This window comes from Triturus cristatus, chromosome 2_2, assembly GCF_964204655.1.
Source record: "Triturus cristatus chromosome 2_2, aTriCri1.1, whole genome shotgun sequence".
NCBI lineage: Eukaryota > Metazoa > Chordata > Amphibia > Caudata > Salamandridae > Triturus > Triturus cristatus.
In genome coordinates this window covers 60,892,539-60,914,080 of record NC_140582.1, presented here as the reverse complement: position 1 = coordinate 60,914,080, position 21,542 = coordinate 60,892,539, and the positions used below count along the sequence as shown (strand labels likewise).

The window sequence follows — 21,542 nt, the reverse complement described above, 5'->3', positions numbered from 1 at the left end:
CCCCACCACCACCCTCCGCAACTGGACCCCAGTCAACACCGAAGACACCATCCGGACGATGAACACCATCCACTCCGGATCACCAACCGACCCATGCCCTCACCACGTCTTCAACAAGGCCGACTCCGTCATCGCACCCCAACTCCGGGACATCATCAACTGCTCCTTCAACACCGCCATCTTCCCGGAGAGCTGGAAGCATGCCGAACTCAGCGCCCTCCTGAAGAAACCATCGGCAGACCCCACCGACCTCAAGAACTACCGCTCCATCTCGCTGCTCCCGTTTCCTGCCAAAGTCATCGAGAGGACCGTCAACAGACAGCTGGCCGCCTTCCTCGAGACGAACGGATCCCTCGACCACTCACAGCACCGAGACCGCCCTCATCGCAGCCACGGACGACATCCGAACCCTGCTCGACAACGGGGAAACAGCGGCCCTCATCCTCCTGGACCTCTCCGCAGCGTTCGATACTGTCTGCCACCGCACCCTGGTTCAACGCCTCAGCAACGTCGGAATCCATAAAAAGGCACTGGAGTGGATCATCTCGTTCCTCGCCGGAAGAACCCAGAGAGTCCGCCTCCCCCCGTTCAGGTCGGAGGCCACCGAAGTCATCTGCGGCGTACCACAAGGTTCATCACTCAGCCCCACCCTCTTCAACGTGTACATGAGCCTCCTCGCAGCCATCGCACGCCAACACAGCCTCAACATCATCTCCTACTCCGACGACACCCAGCTGATCCTCTCCCTCACCAACGACCCCGCCACCGCCAGAACTAACCTTCACGAAGGGATGAAAGAAGTAGCCGAGTGGATGAAGAACAGCCGCGTGAAACTGAACTCAGACAAGACGGAAGTCCTCATCCTTGGATCAACACCATCAGCCTGGGACGACTCCTGGTGGCCCCCGGCCCTAGGCAGCGCACCCAAACCAACGGACCACGCGCGCAACCTCGGCTTCATCCTGGACTCCTCCCTGTCGATGACCAGACAAGTCAACGCCGTCTCGTCCTCATGCTTCAACATCCTATGCATGCTCCGAAAGATCTTCAGATGGATCCCCACCGAAACCAGGAAGACGGTCACCCAGGCACTTGTCACCAGCCGACTAGACTACGGAAACACCCTCTATACCGGAACCACAGCCAAACTGCAGAAAAGACTCCAACGCATCCAGAACGCCTCCGCATGACTCATCCTGGACACCCCCCGCCACAGCCACATCTCCGGACACCTGAGAGACCTGCACTGGCTCCCCGTCAGCAAAAGAATCACGTTCCGCCTCCTCACCCACGCACACAAAGCCCTCCATGACCTAGGCCCCAGGTACCTCAACAACCGCCTGACCTTCTACACTTCCACCCGCCAACTACGATCGACCAACCACGCCCTCGCCGCCGTTCCACGCATCCGAAGAGCCACCATGGGAGGAAGATCCTTCTCCTACCTGGCAGCCAAGACCTGGAATTCCCTCCCCATCCACCTCCGACTCACCCAAGACCACCTCTCCTTCAGGAAGCAACTCAAGACCTGGCTGTTCGAGCAGTAGCGGACCCCCCCCCCCCCCCCCCCCCCCCCAGCGCCTTGAGACCCTCCGGGTGAGTAACGCGCTATACAAATTTCTTGATTGATTGATTATAAGAATAGCAGACTGATATGCCCAGTTTTCTGCCATGTGGCAGTGGCTGGTTTGTTTTCTGTGGATATTTCGGGCAGCCCTCAGGCGTTTCCTGTGACTCAGACAGGGCCCTGGTGGGGGAAGGTTCTGGGAAGTGTGGCTACAAACAAGTGAGTTTGTCTGGGGCCTCCAAGATGGTCGCCGCGCTCAATACTACGGTTGTCCACAAGTCCAGTCTTGTAGTCACTAAGAAGACCGTGGCAGAGGCCTAGGAGGTACGTGAGGTACGTGAGGTCATGACCCCCATCCTCCCTTCGGCCATCTGCTGCGCATTGCAGAGACTGCACACAATGGCTGGATGAATGGAAAACAGGCACATTTCATCTGGTGCTGACTGCAGCTCAGCACCCAAAGAATTCAACAAGCTGTAAAGTGTAATCAAGTACTTTAAAATCTTTAAAAACACAAAAGGGGGTAGGATAGCAAGCTCATTCCCATCCTCTTGGCCCTATGCATTCTGGTAAGGTGTGGTGTAAAGTAGCAATTTACTCACAGTGATTGCATTTGTAGTTTGAATGTTCAAGACCAGTAGGTGCTGTCACGTGTTTTTAGGTCTCGCCTAGTTAAATATGAAAACGTTTTCAAACAGACTACATCTACTTTTTTTCTTCTTGCACGGCAGCCTGTATTCACTTTTTATAGTTCGTGTCTTGATTGGGTCTACTTTTTTTTGTTTGAGCGTTTTGTTTCGCAAAACTTTAATGTCACAAATATATTTCCCGTTTGCACATAGGACAATGAAAAACATTGTTTTCTTCTGGTCAGTAGGTGGCGGTATGGGCAATGCCTTTCAACATTACGTTGAATATTGTATTTGATTGGGATTTATATAGCGCTTCAAAACTATCATCGCGAGTTAGACGCATTTTATTTGTGTACTGGGTGCGATGGATTCATTTTTGGGCTTCAAGAATTTCAAGATTTTGTTTTCATGTTTAGGTGTTTAGTATTAGTGACGTTTTTAGGTATTTTACTTTGGGTATTTTATTAGCAATATTGATGTATTTATCTTTTTTAGTTTGTTATATGACCTATAATCCTTTTGTGGCCGCTCATGTACACAGAACATAAATATGGAGGTGTAGTCACCCACTGCAGCATCAGGAAACCTCATGTGTGGGGTACATTCATGGCATACCCTGTGGCATGTTTGTCTATGTTTTTTTGAGAATAAAGTAATGTGTTTGACCTTCACACCCGCCAATTTTGTGCCAGCACCTTTGCATGCTTGCATGCGTGTACTGGTGTTTACACTTTGGAGAGGGGGGGTTCAAAAGAGTTCTCATTCTCACAGACATGTTTTCCAAATTGTGTACTCGCCCCCAGCACACAAATATCCGCAGACTGCAAGTTCAGACCGTAGTGTGTTTTTTGGTAGGAATGAAAAAGCAATTTTTTAAAAATTCATTTAATTTTAGGGAAGGATATGTGGCCTCGTGGCTGTAACTGGCTGCATTGAAATGGAACCGGATTTGAATCCCGGCTTCACTCACTTTTCCGTGATTCTGGGCAAATCACTTATTCGCCCCGAGCCTCAAAACATGAATAACATATACGTATATAAAGTGCCTTAAAGCACTCTGACAGCTTTGTGGTACCTGAGAAAACTTAAAAATAAATAAATAAATAAATGTCTTTAAAATGAGAGTTCTGAGCGTGTGTTTACGTGCATTATTGCAATTTCTTGGCGTTTGGAAAGTAGGAAGTCAGTGCTGCAGCGCTCACTGGTCACATATTTTTAGGTCTCGCCTGACCCAGCGCATGCCCTGGTCTGGTGAGACTTATTGAGAGGGCTCCAAAAAGTGCTACCAGTGCATGTGCGCGGCCGCGCGCTTTACCGCGATTACTTTCATTTTCGCTTTGATGTTTGATCGCGATCACTTTCACGGCCGCTTGGCATAGCCAATAGGTCTCGCTTTTGGGACCTTATAAGTATTTAGTTATGCAACTGTTGCATAGCTAAACACTTATAAGGTCCCAAAGGCGAGACCTATTGGCTATGCCAATGCTTGTTGTAATTCTATCCCGAAATAGCACAATGAAAGAACGATATAAATATGCATACTAGGAACGTAACATTCTCAGCTGAAGCCAGTCTATTTGAATGAAGAAGCACTTTACTAAACTAGAAAGTAAAGCCTCCCTGGCTTGCACTGGAATTGCTGGATAGAGGGTGGGTTATGCGGTGCGTGAAGCCTCCAGTGCACAGATTTCTGTCTTGAGTGACGTCACTCTGTGTCTCATCCTTTTGAAGTTGTTAAAGCGGCGGCTCTGGACCCGGAGTACAAACATGCTGCAGCAGTTCCTGGAGACTCTGCTAGTTGAGTGAGTCACAACAATAGACATGAGAAGTATCTTTCAGATCTTGAGGAGTACCTTAAGGAAGTTCGTCAACAAAGACTGGTAAATGCCTGAACCGCAGTTAAGCAAGAGTATTGGAGACATAATTATAACAAGCATTTGCAATGCAATAGGTCTCGCATTTGCAGGAGTTTGAGTTATTAGCATTGTAAATGACAATGACTTATTTCTGTGTTTTCAAAACCTGGAAGTGGTGTGTAAACACGCACTTTAAACGTATAGTCCTTGCTTATTAGAAGCAAGGTCGGCAGTAAAAGAGGTGCAGTTACTGGCAGCATTGCTTCTCCTTTATGTACAAAGTGTGTGTTTACACACCTCTTGTTCTTTAAATTATCACTCCACTTAAAAAACATACCTAAAAAACATTGTCATTTACAATGTCAATAGCTCCAACTCCAACAAATGCATTGCAAATGTTTGTTCTTCCTTTTGAGCGGGGGAGAACTAAGCATTGTTGCAATCACTGCTAGAGAATCCGCTGCAGAGTCCAGAGAGACGGTCCCAAGGGTCCCCGTTGTTGCCAGGACACACTCCTTCTCTGAGCCTGGAATTAGCAGCTTTGCCATAGCTTCAACCCCCCCCCCCCCCCCCAAATGAGAATAGTACTGGGAGTGGGACACAGCAGTTGAATTCGCATGCTCGGTGCTTCCGCAGAGGTTCCCGCCTCCTGGCGGCAGAAGGCGCCCGCGCTTGTGGTCTTCGACCCAAGCAGAACCCAAGCAACAATTTATGGCATCAAGAATTTAAACCTCGCTCTGATGTTTTACTAGCTTTCTTTATTATAATAAAGCAAAATGACATGCCACGTAGCAGTATTGTACTTTGCTGGAGTGGTTTCCAAGAGTTCAGATTCAGACTGTCAAAGTTGTTGCGCATGCTCACTGTTATGATGTTACATTACCTTCAGCCGAATGTGAAGAACTAATAAAAATGCCCGTACTAGGCCCAATCTTATTGGTTTGCAAATAAATTAAATATAATTGTTTTTGTAATTGATGGGCTTGTGTTGCGTTGGAATTAGAGTGGCAAACTAATTGCGCTCGTTAACAGACAAGTATTACAAAGCCACCATTGTAAAGGTTGCTCAATGAGTGGCTGCACATTTTTATTTGTTTTTTTTACTTTTATTCCTGTTTATCTGTATTTAGTTGTTACTCTGTGAAAATAAGAAGTTGCAATCAGTCTATTTACAAATGTTTTTAACCCATAAAAGTACACTTACCCAGGGGTTTGCCGTATGTAATAAAACCATGCACATTTGTAAACATTACCATTGTGGTACATACATGCTCATCTGCAGCTTTTTAAGGACATCTTCTAATTGTTTTCCCTCTCCCTGCTGCAGCCCCAACAGATGTCATTTGAATAGTATGGAGAGTCACTCAAAATAATTATGTATATATTTATCGATTTACACAAATCCAGATGAAAACATATTTGTGTCAGTTTTTGTATCTAAAACCAGTAAAAATTGAAAAATGGGACCCTTGCTCGTGAATAATGATCTTTCGACCAATTAAAACCGCTTTTATGTAAAAATTGTTTTTACTAGGTTTATCTATAGCTGAAGACGGCATTACGTTTGTCCTTGATCATCGAGGGAAGAAGTCTGGTGATGCCTTTGTGCAGTTCATGACAACAGAAATGGCAGATCAAGCCCTGCTGAAACACAAAGAGGAAATGGGAAATAGGTATGAATTTTGTATTACATAATAGATGTGGTTGACTTAATTAGGCTGCAGCACACCATATACTTTCCTAATTTTTTATATTTTCTGTTGAATATGTTGCCATTAGTTTAGGGTCTTTGATACCACCGGTTGGTTTACCAGCATAAGGGTGTTGTGCCATGTTGCTGGTACTAAAACTTTTTTGGAAAATTAGAACTGAGCACATATTTATCCCTTCTGTGTGTCCTGGTTGTGCCACCTAAATGTGCACTGTGCCCGCATTGTGCAGTTTGTGTGCACTACTGCACTTTATTGCGAAAGATAGGCAAAAGAATATTAAGTTGCTAGGTATTTCGACTTTGTGACCTGTCCTTGAAACTAAAGCTGGTTTAAATGACTCCAGATTCATGGTCTTTGAAATGGATGAGTTAGAGCTTGTTCTGTCACAAACAATGTCTCTAAAAGCAGCGGGTCCAGACGGGGTCCCTGTTGATATCTTTCTAACTAACAAATCTCTTTGGGTCCCCCTCCTCACAGTTGTTTTTAACACTATTAGCACTACAGGCCTTCTCCTGTCGTAGAAAAAATCAATAATTATGCCAATATACAAGAAAGGTGATGACTCAAGCCCTCCAAATTGTCGCCCGATAGCCTTAATTGACAGTACGGCTAAGGTAATGCGATGAGTCCTATTAAATAGAATGGAAGAATGGGCAGCCGTAAAGGGGTTACTTGTTGAGGTGCAATATGGGTTCAGGAAGGGCAGAGGAACGGTGGACCAACACTTGAACCTGGCTCTTCTAGCAGCAACATATACACAGGCCAAGCAAGAAAGTTTTTATATGGCATTTATGGATCTTTTATCCACTTTTGATTGTGTTAATCACAATAAGTTGTGGCATATCATGGAGCTAATGGGGGTGGATACTGCAATTATTTGTTTTATCAGACAAATGTACATAGGAGCCACTGCAAAGGTCTGTCATGCTAAACTAAGGGAATGTACCAGGTCTTTTTTTATTGCAAATGGTGTTAGACAGGTTTGCGTACTTGCACCCTTTTTGTTCTCGCTATATACTAACAGCCTAAATAACACCTTGGTAGAAAATTCCATAGACACCCCTAGAGCGAGTCCAACCCTATTCTCAATTTTACTGTATGCAGATGATGCGGGTTTACTTGCAAGAACACCCCTATCCTTACAAAAGAGCATTACAAACTATCCACTTTATGTGAAGAAGCTGGACTTGTATGTCAATAAAACAAAGTCTTTTGTCATGTCTTTTGGGAAAAGAAGTAAAAAAAGTTAATTATAATATCGCGGAAAGGGAAATCGAAAGTGTAGAGAATTTCTCATACCTGGGCATTGTTTTTGACACCAAATTAGATTGTTGACCCCAAGAGCCACACACATGAGCAAAAGCATAACTGCAATTTTTAGGTTCGCCGCAAAAGCAATACATGAGATGGTTAAAATTTACTTGGCCGAAACAGTCTCTGTGGCAACGTAAGGGGCAGCAATATCGGGGTGCAACTCGAGTGGATAGCCTACAAAAGATAGATGATGGGTTTGCCAAAAGATTATTGTCTGCCCCAAAGGCTCGTACAAATGTTATTGTCCATAAAGAGTTAGCATTGACATATATTACTGACACAATTAAACTGGCCCCTTTGTTATTATGGCTGTCTATTTGGAAACGAAAGGTCGTCCAGTCAAATCAATCTATTCTGAGGGACATCATGAAAATGGGGCACGCCTCAAAAATTATCTGGTTACAATATATAAGGCGTAGCCTTGAGTCGGTGGGGCTGGGGGATCTCTATGCCCACCCTGAACGTTGTGAAACCTTGAGTAAGACGAGATTAAAAAAGCTCTATCTAGAGAAACATGCACAAGACAGATAGAATAAACAAAAACCCACAGTTATTGTAAATAATGCTATTCCCTCTACGTTACATGGACCCTCTTTATATCTTACTTTTGTAGAAAATAATCGCCACAGATTCATTTTGACAAGATTCTGTCTCAATTATGTTTCGTAAATGTTGGGCTATCCTGCAAATGTTTTTTCTCTGAATTAATTGGAATGCTGCCCTTGTTACAAAATATCAAAACAATCATTTGTATATATTTTATTCTTTTGCCAATTTTATGTAAAGGAAAGAAAGAGATTTATTATTCCCTTTTTAAAGTAATGTAGCTTCCGCAGCCATATTACAGCATTGTCCGTTATGCGACAACTAGAGACACCAACATGTGTGTTTTGTAATGGCCTCCTTTCTATGCGAAGCTGTAAAAACTCGCAGTCTAGCTAATCACTGATCAAATGTAAACCTTTTTAATGGAAATTAATTTTATGTGATGTTAGTTATCTTTTTAGGATTTTAAGAAAGAATTTATGTCTGAGTTTTTTTTTAGTTTAATTTAATGAAATGTTATTTGTCCTATGTACTTTTATGCATTTTTCTTAAATTGAAAGTAAAGTTTTGGAAGGGTCTTGGGCCTCTTAATTCTTTAAACCCTGAATGGAGGAAGCTGGCTCTGTATATACTATAACAAAATGAGGTATATGTGTACAGAGTCTAGTGGGACCCCAAAGGTAGGCAGAGGTAAAAGTAGATAGCACCTTACTCTGTGTTTGTTGTAGTGTGGGCGAGCAGTAAGGCTTTTCATCGGTGGGTAGTGTTAAGCATTTGTTGTACACACTCAGTCATCAAATGATGTCACACACTCGGAGTGAACTCAGACCAATTTTTGTCTGTATAAAAATATTAAGTTATTTTATTTCTAGAACCAAGCCAAGCCTGGCACAGGAAAGTGAAATAAATGCTTTACAAAAACATATGCAGTGTTTTATAATTTAATGCAGGTTCAAATGCAATTGATTGAAATACAGGTAAGTTAAAATGTCGAAATTACTGTTCAGATTAATTTTCAGTTACTTTCAGATTACTTTTTAAGTTACTTTTTCTACTCGGTGTGATATGCCTAGATATCACACTGGGACATTTCCTAGAGAAAAGGTAAGGAAAATCAGTTTTGCACAGTTGTAGTTTTTCAGGTTTTCATACAAATCAACTCCTGGGGTTTAGCACAGGGCAAAGGAGGATCCGTTTTAGCACCCAAAGTACACCCACAGCAGCGCTGGGGCGGCTGGGTTCAGGGTGCTGGTTTGGTGTTGGGTGCCCTGTTGATTTCAATGGAGATTCTCCGGTTTCAACAAAGACTGCAGGCTCTGGGACGAAGATCTTCTGGCGGTGACTACCGGTTAGAGAGGTAAGTTGGGATGCTGGGACGGCGGGTGCAGGGGTGTCTTTAGGCGTCGAGTTTTCCTTACCAGCTCCAGGGCGGGGGGGATCCTCCAGAAAGAGACTTTGCTAAGATATTCGTGGAAGGTCAGAGATCACCAGATCTATGGTCAGGATCGCCAGGGAGACCCCCTTCGTGGTGTTGGGCCAATCAAACTCAGACAGTGGGCGTTGAGTGCAGATTCACGGATTTGGAAGGAGCCAGAGTCTGTGGGTGAGCAAATCCGGTGCTCGCGGGAGACAGTCTTTTTTGTGGAAGGCAGGGCAGGTACTCTGGGTTCATGAGGTTGCTATATGCAAGAAACACCAAGAATTTTCTTCTGCAGGTTTGAGGTGGCGACATGCTGGTAGGGCTGGGGCCAAGTCAGTGGGTGTCCTCCTCTTCTTAGCTTTGGCAAGGCTTCTTCGGTCCATCTTCTTTTCTTCTTAGTCAGTTCTTGTCTGAGGAGGCAAGGTTCAGGGTGCCCTAAATACTAGATTTAGGTGCCTTACAGGGAAGTAAAGGTTGCGACCAATGGGTCCCTTTCTTGGGGTGGGTACACCCCCTATTATGCCACCCTCCAGTGACAGGGGGGCATATGCCTCACTCTGGTTGGCTGGGTCCCTTCATATGCAAGATGGCGGGGACTGAAAGTTTTGCTTCACCTCCCCTCCCCCACGTGAGGGGTGGGGTTGGCAAAGGTGGGCATACCTCCCTTCCTCACTTGGTTTTCCAGCCGATTCTCCTGCCCAAAGTGGGTGTCCGAACCAGTGGGGGCCAGTTGCTGGAAGCAGCAAAAGACCTGCAGAAGCTCACAAAGGCGGCAAGTCTTTGAAGCTTCCCCTTCGTGGACCCTGCCCTTCCTGGGGGAGGAGGCTTGGCACCACGTCCCAGGATGTGCATTGTTTCAGACCCCCGAGAGCAGAAGGTCCTCGACCCAGGGGTCCAGAAACATGTCTGGTGGTGGCAGCTGGGGAGCAGCCACTCAGCCTGGACACTAGTGTTAGGTCGTTTTTCAGGAGACATCTCTAAGATGCCCTCTGTGTGCATTTTTCATTAAACCCCACACGGGCATCAGTGGGGGTTTAATGTACAGAGAAGTTTGATACCAAACATCCCAGGTTTCAGTAAAGCCATTATGGTACTATAGAGTTCGTAATGACAAATTCCCAGCACCATATACTCTTAATGGCAGTTCGAGGCATATGAGCTGCAGATTGTACACTATGCATAGATCGCCATCTGGTGTTGGGCTCCGATGCTTACACGTTGTTGTTGTCTTGGAAGAGTCTTTTGTAGTCACGAGATAGGTGACTCCTCCCTTAGACGATAGTGCGCATGGGCATCGACTCCATCCTCGGATTGTTTTTTTCCGCCATTGGGTTCGGATGTAACTTTTGCACTCCGGTTCGTCACCTTATTTTCCAAACCTTTTCGACATGCAAACTATCTACAACTCGACGGTATTGTTTTCGATCACGTGATCTTCGACGCACATCTGAACTACTCGATTCCAGTCGTCGACGCGGGCCGCTGGGCCTATCGACGCCATTCAGGCCTACAGCTCATGGAAAGGACTCCCTTCAAAAAAAGCCCCCAGTGTGGAGCGAAATTCCCACACAGTGACCATCACAAGGTCTGTAACCTGTGTCTCTGGCCCGAGCACGACGAGAACAATTGCCAGGCCGGCGCCTCTTTTCGATCCAAGAAGACCATCGTGATTCCAGGCCCGACTACACATCATGGCGCAGCTCCAGCACCATTGGACATCTTCGATGAAGGCCCTGATGTCAAGGAGGAGGATTCTGAGGACCTGACAATCGTGTCCGAAGCAGACGACTTCAGACGACCACATCACTCCTGGTCAACGAGTGAGTACAACTGCCCCTACCCCAACTCCACCTGGAAAAAGGAAGGCCCAGGTCAAGACTTCGCCTGCTGGCCCCAGTCATGACCGAAAACAAGCGTCAGAAGCCCCACCCCCGGGCCCGGCTCCAAAGATAAAGGACAAGCCTTCCGGTAGCTTGGGACCAAGCAAACTACGCATCTGAGTGTCCTGCAGGCGCCTTCTGCACCGAAGACGGGAGAGCAACCTACTCCCAAAAAGAAGTCGGCACCGACTACCTCGACGCCGAAAGTAAAGCCATCGGATCCGAAACCAAAGCCTTCGGAACCGAAAAAGATTTCCGTCTCCAAAGCCAAGGCAAAGGACCCCAAACCACCTCCTAAGGCCTCGTAGCAGAAATCAAAGACCCGCTCGGACCCAAAGAAGTCGGCGCCGAAAGCGGTTATCGAGGAGTAAGAACTTTTTCGACCAGATCCTGTTGATCAGAAGCAGAAAAAACTCCATATCGACCCCAAAACAGGACAAGTGGCTGCTGTTCCACACAAAAAGAGGAAGCTGGACATCAGACACTCCTGCAGTGCCTGTGAAGAAAAAAGACTGTGCCACTTCACCTATAACACCCTCTTCTGTCCTTCCTCCTGAGCCTGTTCTTTCTCCTAAGCCTGTCTCTCCTCCACAGCCTCCAAGACTTTCACCCCCACCTCAGGATGACAATGATGATTTAGGGGGTGGGGAAGGCAACAATTACCCTTTCACTGACTCTGATGACGACACGGACGTACCACAGGACGATTGGGACGATTATGATGACCCAATAGATCCCCCAGATCCCCAGCCATATCCAACAAAGCCATCTCCCCCAGATGAAAATATTGGCTTTGGTCAGCTTGTAAATAGAGCTGCTCTCTACCATGGTGTTCAGATGCATTCTGGCCCTGCAGACGAGGACTTCCTCCTAGACACCTTCGAACAGTCACAGAAGACTGTCCAAATCCTGCCAATGCTAAAAGGGGTCATTAAACATGCCCCACACATATTCAAAGACCCTGTAAGAGCTAGAATTCTCAATCCCAGGATTGACAAAAAATATAAACCTGCCCCCGATGATCCCACCTACATCAAAGGGCAGCTACCCTTAGACTTACTAATGGTAACTAACGCTAGGAAACGTGCCAACTCACAAACCTCCGGTGACGCACCACCTCCGGATAAGGAATCCAAGTTGCTAGATGCTTCTGGCAAAAGAGTTGCTGGCCAAGCAGCTAATCACTGGTGCATAGCCAACACCCAAGCATTACTTGCTAGGTACGATAGGGCTCACTGTGAACAACTAGAAACCCTATTATAACATTTACCTGACCAATACAAATCCCAGGCAAATGATTTAATTCAAGAGGGCAAATTAATAACCAACGCATCGATCAAGTGTGCTCTTGATGCCGCTGACACCGCCTCTCTGTCCATTAACATTAGTGTGCTACTCAGACGACATGCCTGGTTACACATCTCAGGATTTAAACAAGAGGTACAAACAACTATCCTCAACCAGCCGCTCAATCAGGAACAACTTTTTGGACCGGCTGTAGATACCACCCTAGAGAAGATGAAAAAGGACACGGAGACTGCTAAATCTGTGGGAGCATTACAGTCTCCATCCACACGTGGTTCCTTTTGTCACTCCTTCTATAGAGGAGCACCCAAAACCATTGGAATAGACACCGCCTCCTCTTCCTACAAAAACACCACGCAACCATCCCCAACAGAGGATATTTTAGAGGCGGATACAGGGGAAATAACAACAAAGGGAGAGACCGAGGTAACAACACCATTCGCGCCTCCCCCACTAATAAACAATGACTTCCCTCCACTCCCTCCAGACCATTCCACCCCAGTCGGAGGGAGACTCTCACAGTTATTAACTGTCTGGGATTCCATCACAACAGACAAGTGGGTAAGACAACTTATCCAGTATGGTTACAGCCTGGTACTTACAGCAACCCCACCCACCATACCACCCAAACAGTGTCCGATCTAGTTCCTTACAGTATCAAGGAACAGGGGTTTACTCGCTGTATTTCCTAATCCCCAAAAAGGACGGGACCCTATTCAATCAGATCATTTTCATATAATCGCTCTCCAACAGGTCCTCCCACTACTTCAACAAGGCGACCTCCTTGCCACACTAGATCTCAAGGACGCCTACTTCCACATTCCCATACACACTGCTCACAGGAAGTATCTAAGGTACATGCCAAGAACAGATGCATACTGGTAAGTAGCATTTTCCGTTCGAGGCATATGAGCTGCAGATTGTACACTATGCATAGACTGTACAGTAGTGTCTTCCCTAGCGGTGGTCACCTGTATCTGTTGCAGTAGTTTGAAAAATTGTTTTAAGAACAGCCTGGCCTACAGAAGCTTGTTGCTTAGCCTGCACGTCAACACAATAGTGTTTGGTGAAGGTGCATACTGGTAAGTAGCAATTTCCTTACTGCACTTACAATGTCTAAGAATTGGCTTAGACACTGTAGGAGTACAGGGCTCATGCACCTATACCCTCACCACTGGTATAGTGCACCCAGCTAGAGGGTTGCTGATCTATGTCAGGGGCTGTGGGTTGTAGGCATGACACACAGGGATGTGTGCCATGTCGACTCTTCACTTTGTTCTGCACCAACACATGCAGCCTGCAAGGGGGGTATATATGTGTGTGTGTGTGTGTGTGTGTGTGTGTGTGTGTGTGTGTCCAGCACTTGCACTTTAATGATTTTTATGTATGCAGTAATACATTAATTAGTCACTAGCACTTTATATATGAGCGGTATAAAGACTAGGGTAAACCATTAAAAATAATGGTTGTATAAATTAAGGCAGCCTATGGAACATCTAGCACTATACACTTTATTTAGAACAGGACTTGACACTTGTCTCTTCCCATCTTAATTGTAACATCATTATTTCACACTCCTGAAGTTCTCTGATATATAAATACAGAGAATGTAAGTTTTATTTAAATAATGGAAAACCAAACAGAAAAATTATTTCCACTATGTGCAATAGAAATGTTTTTCAATTTGAAACACTAATGCACTTTTTGTGGGAGAAGGGGAACTGTCCCATTTCTATTTCTCCAACTTGAGGTTTTAAAGCTGTTATTTATGATGCCATATTTATATTGCAATATTGTATTTTATCGTTTGTAATTTATGCATAAGATATGATTAAGACTAGATCCTTGTGTACAACGATAATTACTAATATAGGAATGTGAAAATGTTGTCACTTGCGAGTAGCATAAAACGAAACAAACGTTCCAAGATGGCGCCTGAACTTGACGACCCCAATACCTCACATTCACATGTTTGAACTGTCCTCTTTCTATGTAAACTTTTTGTCCTTTGCCCGTCATTTGTCGTGTAAAGTGATGATATGTATTTAAAAACAGAAAAAAATATGGCTCATTATCGTGACCAAGGCTGCAGGCAGTGACCGAAACGCGTAGATATGCCATCACTGAAATAATAAAAAGTGGATTCAAACTTCTAGAGTGCTGATCTTTTCCTTTGATTGAAGGGATTTGTCGAAACGGTATATATATATATATATATATATATATATATATATATATATATATATATATATATATATATATCCCCTTAAGGAAAGCCTCGCACAGGAAGTATATGCACTATTGGTGACAGCTGTAGCTTGCAATGGCAAAGTCACTAAACACCAGTTCACTCGCTAAATATATATGTATGTATGTACGTACATACGTAAATATACATGCTGCAGCCCTTAGAGGCCTTCCCTGGCCACAGTGCCCGTGGTACCATGTACAAGGGACTGATCTGTGGGCAGAGAGTGCCAATTGGGTTCTGTTTTCAATGCAGTTTTAGGGAAAGAACATAGGCCCTGGGTACCTGTTTGGCAGGAGCCCAGGGCACACTCAGTCAGAGTACTTCAGGATTTCAGCGAAACGTGGGGGCAACCATGCAAAAAGTGGGCACTTTCTTACACTGAAGGGCTAGTTAAAATATTAAGTCTGGCACAAATCAAGCTTCACCTCTAAGCTGGGCAAGAGAGGATGCTGCTCTCTATTTAATTTGTGTAGTTGACATTGTTACACTAAATCCTTGTTAAGGTTAGTAGGACAATCTATTGCTATTGCTTCCAGCTTAAATCAGTGCTACCTCTCTTTTCTCAGAGTAGTGATGGGTAATAGAGTGCCTCATGAATGTTTTGCTTCATGGGTGGTGTTAACTCAACACACTAATAGTTAATGAAACAGTTGGTGTGAACTCCAGGAGTTGTGGAATTAACAGGGATTAGAGAGTGATTCCCCTAATTCATGATTAATTTCTGGTGTAAGCAGTAATTCCTGCTATTATTCCACTGATGAGTTGTCCTTCTCCTACTCCGTTACCCCTAGAGATTTTGGATTCTTTCAGCAGCCAAAATCTTTGGGAGAAACAAGATGTTTATACAAACCAGACCCCTTTGGGAAATCCAGGCACCTCCTAATGAGGCCCTATATGTACACTAGTTATAGTTGATTATTAAATTGGGGTATGTTTCAAAAGTTAACTTAGCTCTTCATTAGGTACCCTAATCAACTCTGTTAGGAATACCAAACTAATATTGTATGATATTATCGCGTAATGCTTGCTAGTAACACCAGGATTATCAAGCAACCTGATCAATCAGAAAATATGTGGCACTTACTGTGAGTTTTACTGCCAACTTTCCCTACACTGGTCTTAGTATTGAAAACAGTCATTCTGCATTGTTGCCACTGTTTGTGCACTCCTTTCTGATTGGCTACCCTAGTTATGGCTACTTTGATGCTTTCCCACCCACTGGTCATCTACTTAACTTCTTGTCTTTATGTGGCAGGTCTTTGTGACGGACGATTGAGGAGATGGGGCAAAGATGCTGGCATTGTTTTTAAGAATGATCCCTTTATTAAATATGTCTTCCCTTAAAAAGATGGTACAATTTAATAAAACAAAAGCATGTTAGATTTGTATATAAAAATGCTAAATAACTGTAAGCGTATGTAACCTCCATCACTAGTCCCCCAGAGACATCTGCCAGATAACACGGTGCTCTTGAGCCACAGGTGGTTATTACCACAATTCGGGCCACGATGCCCTCGACGAGAAAGTACTCATTGCACCTGCTAAAGCCTTACCCTGGATCTAGCGATAAAGATAATCTCTTTAGCGGAACTGTTTGGAGATAAAAGGGGCATCTCCAAGAATGGGGAGCAACATAAGTGGTGGGAGAGTGGGCTAAGAGATAAAAAGGCAAAGAAAAAGTTAGCGAAGGGGAAGTAGTGCCCAACCTTTAATCACAGAAGTGGAAAAAGATTGGCTCACAACTGTTGCTCCACAGTTCGCACAGTCATTACCCAGAGTCATTAGTACTATGATCATTTGCTCTTCTGTCCTCGTATGAGTGCGGAGAGACTTCTCATTCATTTTTTCATCTGTCTTTAGTGGTCCAGGTATGGTTCCAGAGTGCCCACAGCAGTTATTAAGGCCCCCAAGAGAATATCACCCCAGTAAATTGAATATTTTCCAGTCAAGGAGCCTGAAGCGTTTGTCCGCTTTGAGTCATGACCAGCTCCCTGGAAGTATCCTTGTTCTTTTCGGGTGCACATGACAATCCTCCTGAAGGAGCTTGGAATCTCTAAACATCTTGGAAAGTTGCTATTTGCAAAGACAACAGCACATTGACACCACAGTTAATTTTGCAAGGTCTTCTGTGGTTCCTTCCCGCATACTGTCTACTTGAATATCTTTCCTGCTCTTCACTGTAGAGTCCTCAGCTAAAAATAAACAGCAATCCACTCTTTGCTCCTGCCGGGAGACCTTGTCATCAGCCCTGAGTGACATCCTCTAGAACATCGATTTGCCTCTGGTCAGGGGCTTGCTGTCATTATTTTCCCCTTCTACGATCACACCCATCTGCAACAGACCTCCAAGTCTGACATGGTCTTCCTCATGCAGCACCTGTGGTGAGGTTCACTGCTCTCTTTTGCATCCCGACATGGACTTTTGTGCCGAAGTCTCAGTCCTCTGGGCAGTCTTCAAGTGCAGTATCAAGTCTAAGCCATACCCCGTTTCTAGGTTGAGCCGCTGTGCTTTCACCCCACTCGGCCTTAGAGGTGCTGGGGAGATCCCTATTCAGCTCCAGTGTTTGCCTAAGAGGAATGGGAGAGCCCTTCATCGGGTGCTCCAGTTCAGACTGTTTCCCGAGCTCCTAAAAGAGTGCCAGATCATCTACCATCCCTTCTTGATACACTTCGGTTTTGAGTCATTTAGAAAGCAGATGGTTGGTGGTCTAGGTAGGTCAGCCCGAATGTATCGCCTCCACTGCATGCACCTAGGAAAGAAGTCCTCTATATTTGACACCTGGCTGCACCCCCTGGTAGTTTTGTTTTCTATTGGTTGGTGCTGACTCCTTTTTTTCTCTCTTGAACTTGATATCATAAAATGAAAGTTCAGAAACTGGGATCTTGCATACAGTAAACTGGTGCTGTGTTCTCCAAGTCTTTACTATTAAAATTGGAATGACTTTTCCCAAAAATAACTGACTAAAATAACTTTGTAAACAAGCATTTATAATGCTATAGGTCTTGCATTTGTGAAAGTTAGATCTATTGGCGTTGTAAATAACAATGATTTTTACTTATTTGTTTTTTTTGGAGTTAGTAAAAGAAAAAAGTGCACATCTTCCTGTGGTGTTTATGTAGCGAGGTTGTACACTAAATGTGGAACGACTGCTTTTGCTGTATTCTTTTTTTAAAACTATTTATTTAACCTAATCCATCTGCACCACTCATATTTATTAGGCTGTCAAAGCACCACGTGCAGCAATAAAAATGTTTAGCTCATGTTTATTGGAGGAAACATAAATTGAGGGTGCTGCAGTAAGCGTGGCATCGTTGCACAATTGTGAATAAACGTTATTGATTCGTCTTACCTATAAAAATGGGCGAAGCTTAAAGTCTATACCTGAGAGGTTGCTGCTGAAGTCCTGCAGGAGCAGATACTCCTTGGACTGCTGCTTGCTGCTACCTTTGGGAGCTATCCCGATAGGGACAAGCCAGGGAGGGACGGAGGGCTGGAGGTAGGGAGGGACACACACGCACACGCAAGTTGGACTAGCTGTGCAGAAGTAGGGCGCGGCCTCTATTATTGAAGCGCGGCATGCTCCACTGCAGAAAATAAAACATAAGATTATGTGCAGCTGACAAAAACATAAGATAAAGCGCCGCGTGCTGCGCAGCTTTTAAAAAAATATATTTGGTTGTATGCAATCTCAAGATCGTGTTGGGCGACCCACGCATAAGGAAAGGATGGCGCGGCCACCATTATTGAAGCGGAAGCAAAAATCTAAGATAAAGCACGGAGTGCCGCGCTGCTTGAAAAACACAAGCAGTTGTGGGAGAGCGTGTCCTGCATGCAACAGCAGGTAGGAGAAAGTCATTTAAGAAAATAGTGCTCACAGACTGTAAATAAAATACATGTAACAGGGGCAGTCCTCATGGGAGGTTACAACAGGAGAAAAGGAGGTACTAAGGAGGCACTAGTAAACCTATTCATCAATCAAAAGCCACCATTTACAAAGGACAGTAATAGTAGCCAGTTGAAAAGATGGCCAGAAAATGGGCGGAGCTTCAAGTCCATACCTGAATACAGCATGTCTCGAAGAGACACCGCAATCGCTGCCATGGTGAGACCTAAAAAGAGGGATACTGATATTATGGAAAAACGCATTTATTGGGGGTGGACCTTTTCAGCGTAAATGATAATGAGAATAAAGAAATGAAGAAAAGCATAAGTCTCTGCATGTACCGTATCCTACAGCTCATTATTATGTCAGTGGAGCCTGACCAGAGAACACAAACCTGTGTTGGAAACACCGTACCCTGCTGAGTCAGATGGGCAGAATGGAAAGCTGGTGTGGGACTGGGTCAGGACTTGGACTCACTCCCATGAGAGGTCATCCTGCATGATTGCCAAATGTAGACAAATGGTGATCTTTCTGACATTTGTCTTCGCCTAACATGTACATAGTTATCCTAGCGCTTTTGACTGTCAAACTGCCTCATACATTATGCTGTCCAAAGAACCTAGTATTAAGGGGACCTGTGAGGAAAACAAAGTTTATCCTTCCATGAAGACCCTCTTGCCTCATAATGACAGGGTTGAGTTTGGTGATACTCAATTAGCCAGTCTATCTGAAGGCTAGACTTTGCTGCTGAATCTGCTCCGTGACCTTAAAGCTACTGTAGAAAGCTGGCTCTGTATATGATATTATCACTAGGTGGTAGTACCGTGCACAGAGTCCAGGTGTTCCCCAAACGTTTACAGGGCTTAATTTAAAACCCAAAGTACTCTATTAATGGTAGTGTGGGTGAGCAGCCTTAGGACTAACACAGAGGAGAGTAAAACATTTAATGCACAACAGTGATCAGTAATGGACATACAACTCATACAACTCAAGAAGGAGATCCAGACCAATTTAAGAAAATTTTATTTTATTTTAATTTAAGACAACAGTTTTCGCCTTGCGGTAAGTATGATTCTCATTAATAATACTTTTCAGGTTTCAGAAGTTTGACAGTGCAAATTTCAGAGCAGTTCATTAGTAACCTCTGGAGGGAATCAATGGTGTGGGGTAACAGGTACATATGCCACTTAAGTTTCCAGTCTAGTTTTCGGGTGTCTCAGGCCAACACTGTGGGCAGTGTCAGTCATGAGAGACTGGGGGCACCCCAGCGGTGCGGGCTTCAGTATCTACGCTGAGGCAACTGAATTTTATCCTCGTGGTACGCGGAGGGCAATGAAGCGGGTTGGTTTTCAGCAGACCGCTGTCATAGTTACCGTCGCGGTCGCCGGCGGTTAGCTGCTCTCGATCGGATGGAGAAGTTCCGCTGTCATCTGACCGTCACAGGGAGGTCGCTGTCAGGCAAGCAGTGGAAGAGGGTCAGGAGGATGTGGGCCCTCGGGCACAGGGCTGGGCACAGCTCAGGTTGTGGGGCTGAGAGGATCCCTTGAGGTCATGGAGGTTGTTCTGCCGCGAGGGGTTCTTCTGACCAGGTAGGGTCGTGCCGACACAAGTGCCAGTCCTCTACCACTGCGGTTCTGGAGTTCTTTGGTAGCAGTGAGTCGCCACTGTGGTCTGGTACTGGCGAATGCAGGGGACTATGGCCTACAGTCCGAAGGGAGGTTCTTGGCACTTTGGTGAAGGTTGAAAGGTTTCTGGGGTTTCTTGGAGACCTTGCAGAGTTTCTGGAAAGACAGCAGGTCCAGTGATCAAACCTGTTGTATGTGGCGTGGTTCCTGCCGGGGGGGATTTCTAAGCAGCAGTTCAGTTCCTGGTCTGGCAGTAGTCTTCTTGTTCGGTCTGCCGAATCTGAGGTTGAGGTCTGGGAAACCTAAATACTAAATTTAGGAGGCGTTTTAGGGGAGTAGTAGGTGGTGCCAATGGGCAGCTTACCTAGGGTGACTACACCCTCTATTATGCCAAACTCCTGTGGAAGGGGGCATAGTCCTAGTCCTGATTGGAGGGGTCCCCCCAAATTCCCAGATGGCAGGGACTGAAAAGTGTGCTTCACCTCACGCCCCCCCACCTTAGGGGTGGGGTTGGCAGAGGTGGGGGCACACCACCTACCTTTTGGAATTTTTCCGCCTCTTTTCCCGCCTGAGGTGGGGTTGTAAACCAGGGGCTGCCACCTGCTGCTAGCAGCAGTGGCTGGGGGTCACATTACAAAAGCGGCAAGCCTTTGAACCTTCCCTTCCTGAAGCACTGGTCCATCCTGGGGGAGAAGGCATGACCCCACTGCCTCAGGATGTGCATTGTTTCTGGTCTCGGAGATCAGGCGCTCTCTACCCAGGGGTCCAGAAACATGTCTGGTGGTGGCTGGCTGTCTACAGCCGGTTAGAGACCACACCAGGATTGGTAGGGTTTCAGGGGGCTCCCCTGAGGCGCCCTCTGAGTACATGGTACAATAAATCCCACAATGGCATCAGCATGGTTTTATTGAAAGGAGCAGTTTGGTAACAACCACTCCTGTATTTAGTGAACCCATCATAATGCAGTCCAACTAGAGTTGTCAAGTTCCCAGCCCATGTACACTCTATGGCCTCACTGGCACTTGCAATATTAGGAAATGGTGCCCAATATTGTAGAGGCAGATCTGCTCATGCAGATAAGCCCTCACCTGTGGCATAGTTCACCCTGCCTTGGGGCTGTGATGCCTGCTAGAGGGGTGACTTACCTAAGTTGCCAGGCAGTGCTAGCTGGCATGGCACTTTGTTGTTTTCTCCCTCACTGAGGCATGCAGGCTGCAGGGTTAGTGGTATGGTCCCAGTGAGAGGGTGGCCCAAGGGACCCTCTTCAAGCTCCCTGGCCCTAGGTACCCAGGGTACGATTTACTAGGGACTTACAGGGGGCAGAAGGACCAATTCGGAGTTTGATTTAGGAAAGGAGCACTGACACAGGGCATTCGGTTGGCAGGGAGTCTGTGCACATTTGAAACCACATCATTACCAGGCAAAATGTGGGGGGCTACCCATGCAAAAGCGGCACTTGCTCACAGCTACAACCCAGAGGTATGATTCAAGTTCTCATCCTTTAAAAAGGGCAGTCTAGAAGTGAAAATTGCTCAAGCTGATGGTGATGTT

The 21,542-nt window shown here is 45.4% G+C and overlaps 1 protein-coding gene across 2 annotated transcripts in view; it reads left to right on the top strand.

The window, feature by feature from the left end:
- GRSF1 (G-rich RNA sequence binding factor 1) overlaps positions 1–21,542 on the top strand; it is a 300,991-nt gene that overhangs the window by 142,876 nt on the left and 136,573 nt on the right. For both annotated transcript variants that reach the window (XM_085640993.1, XM_085640994.1), the window contains exon 5: positions 5,590–5,728. In XM_085640993.1, coding sequence (XP_085497119.1) covers positions 5,590–5,728 — 139 coding nt within the window. The remainder of the gene's footprint in view (positions 1–5,589; positions 5,729–21,542) is intronic.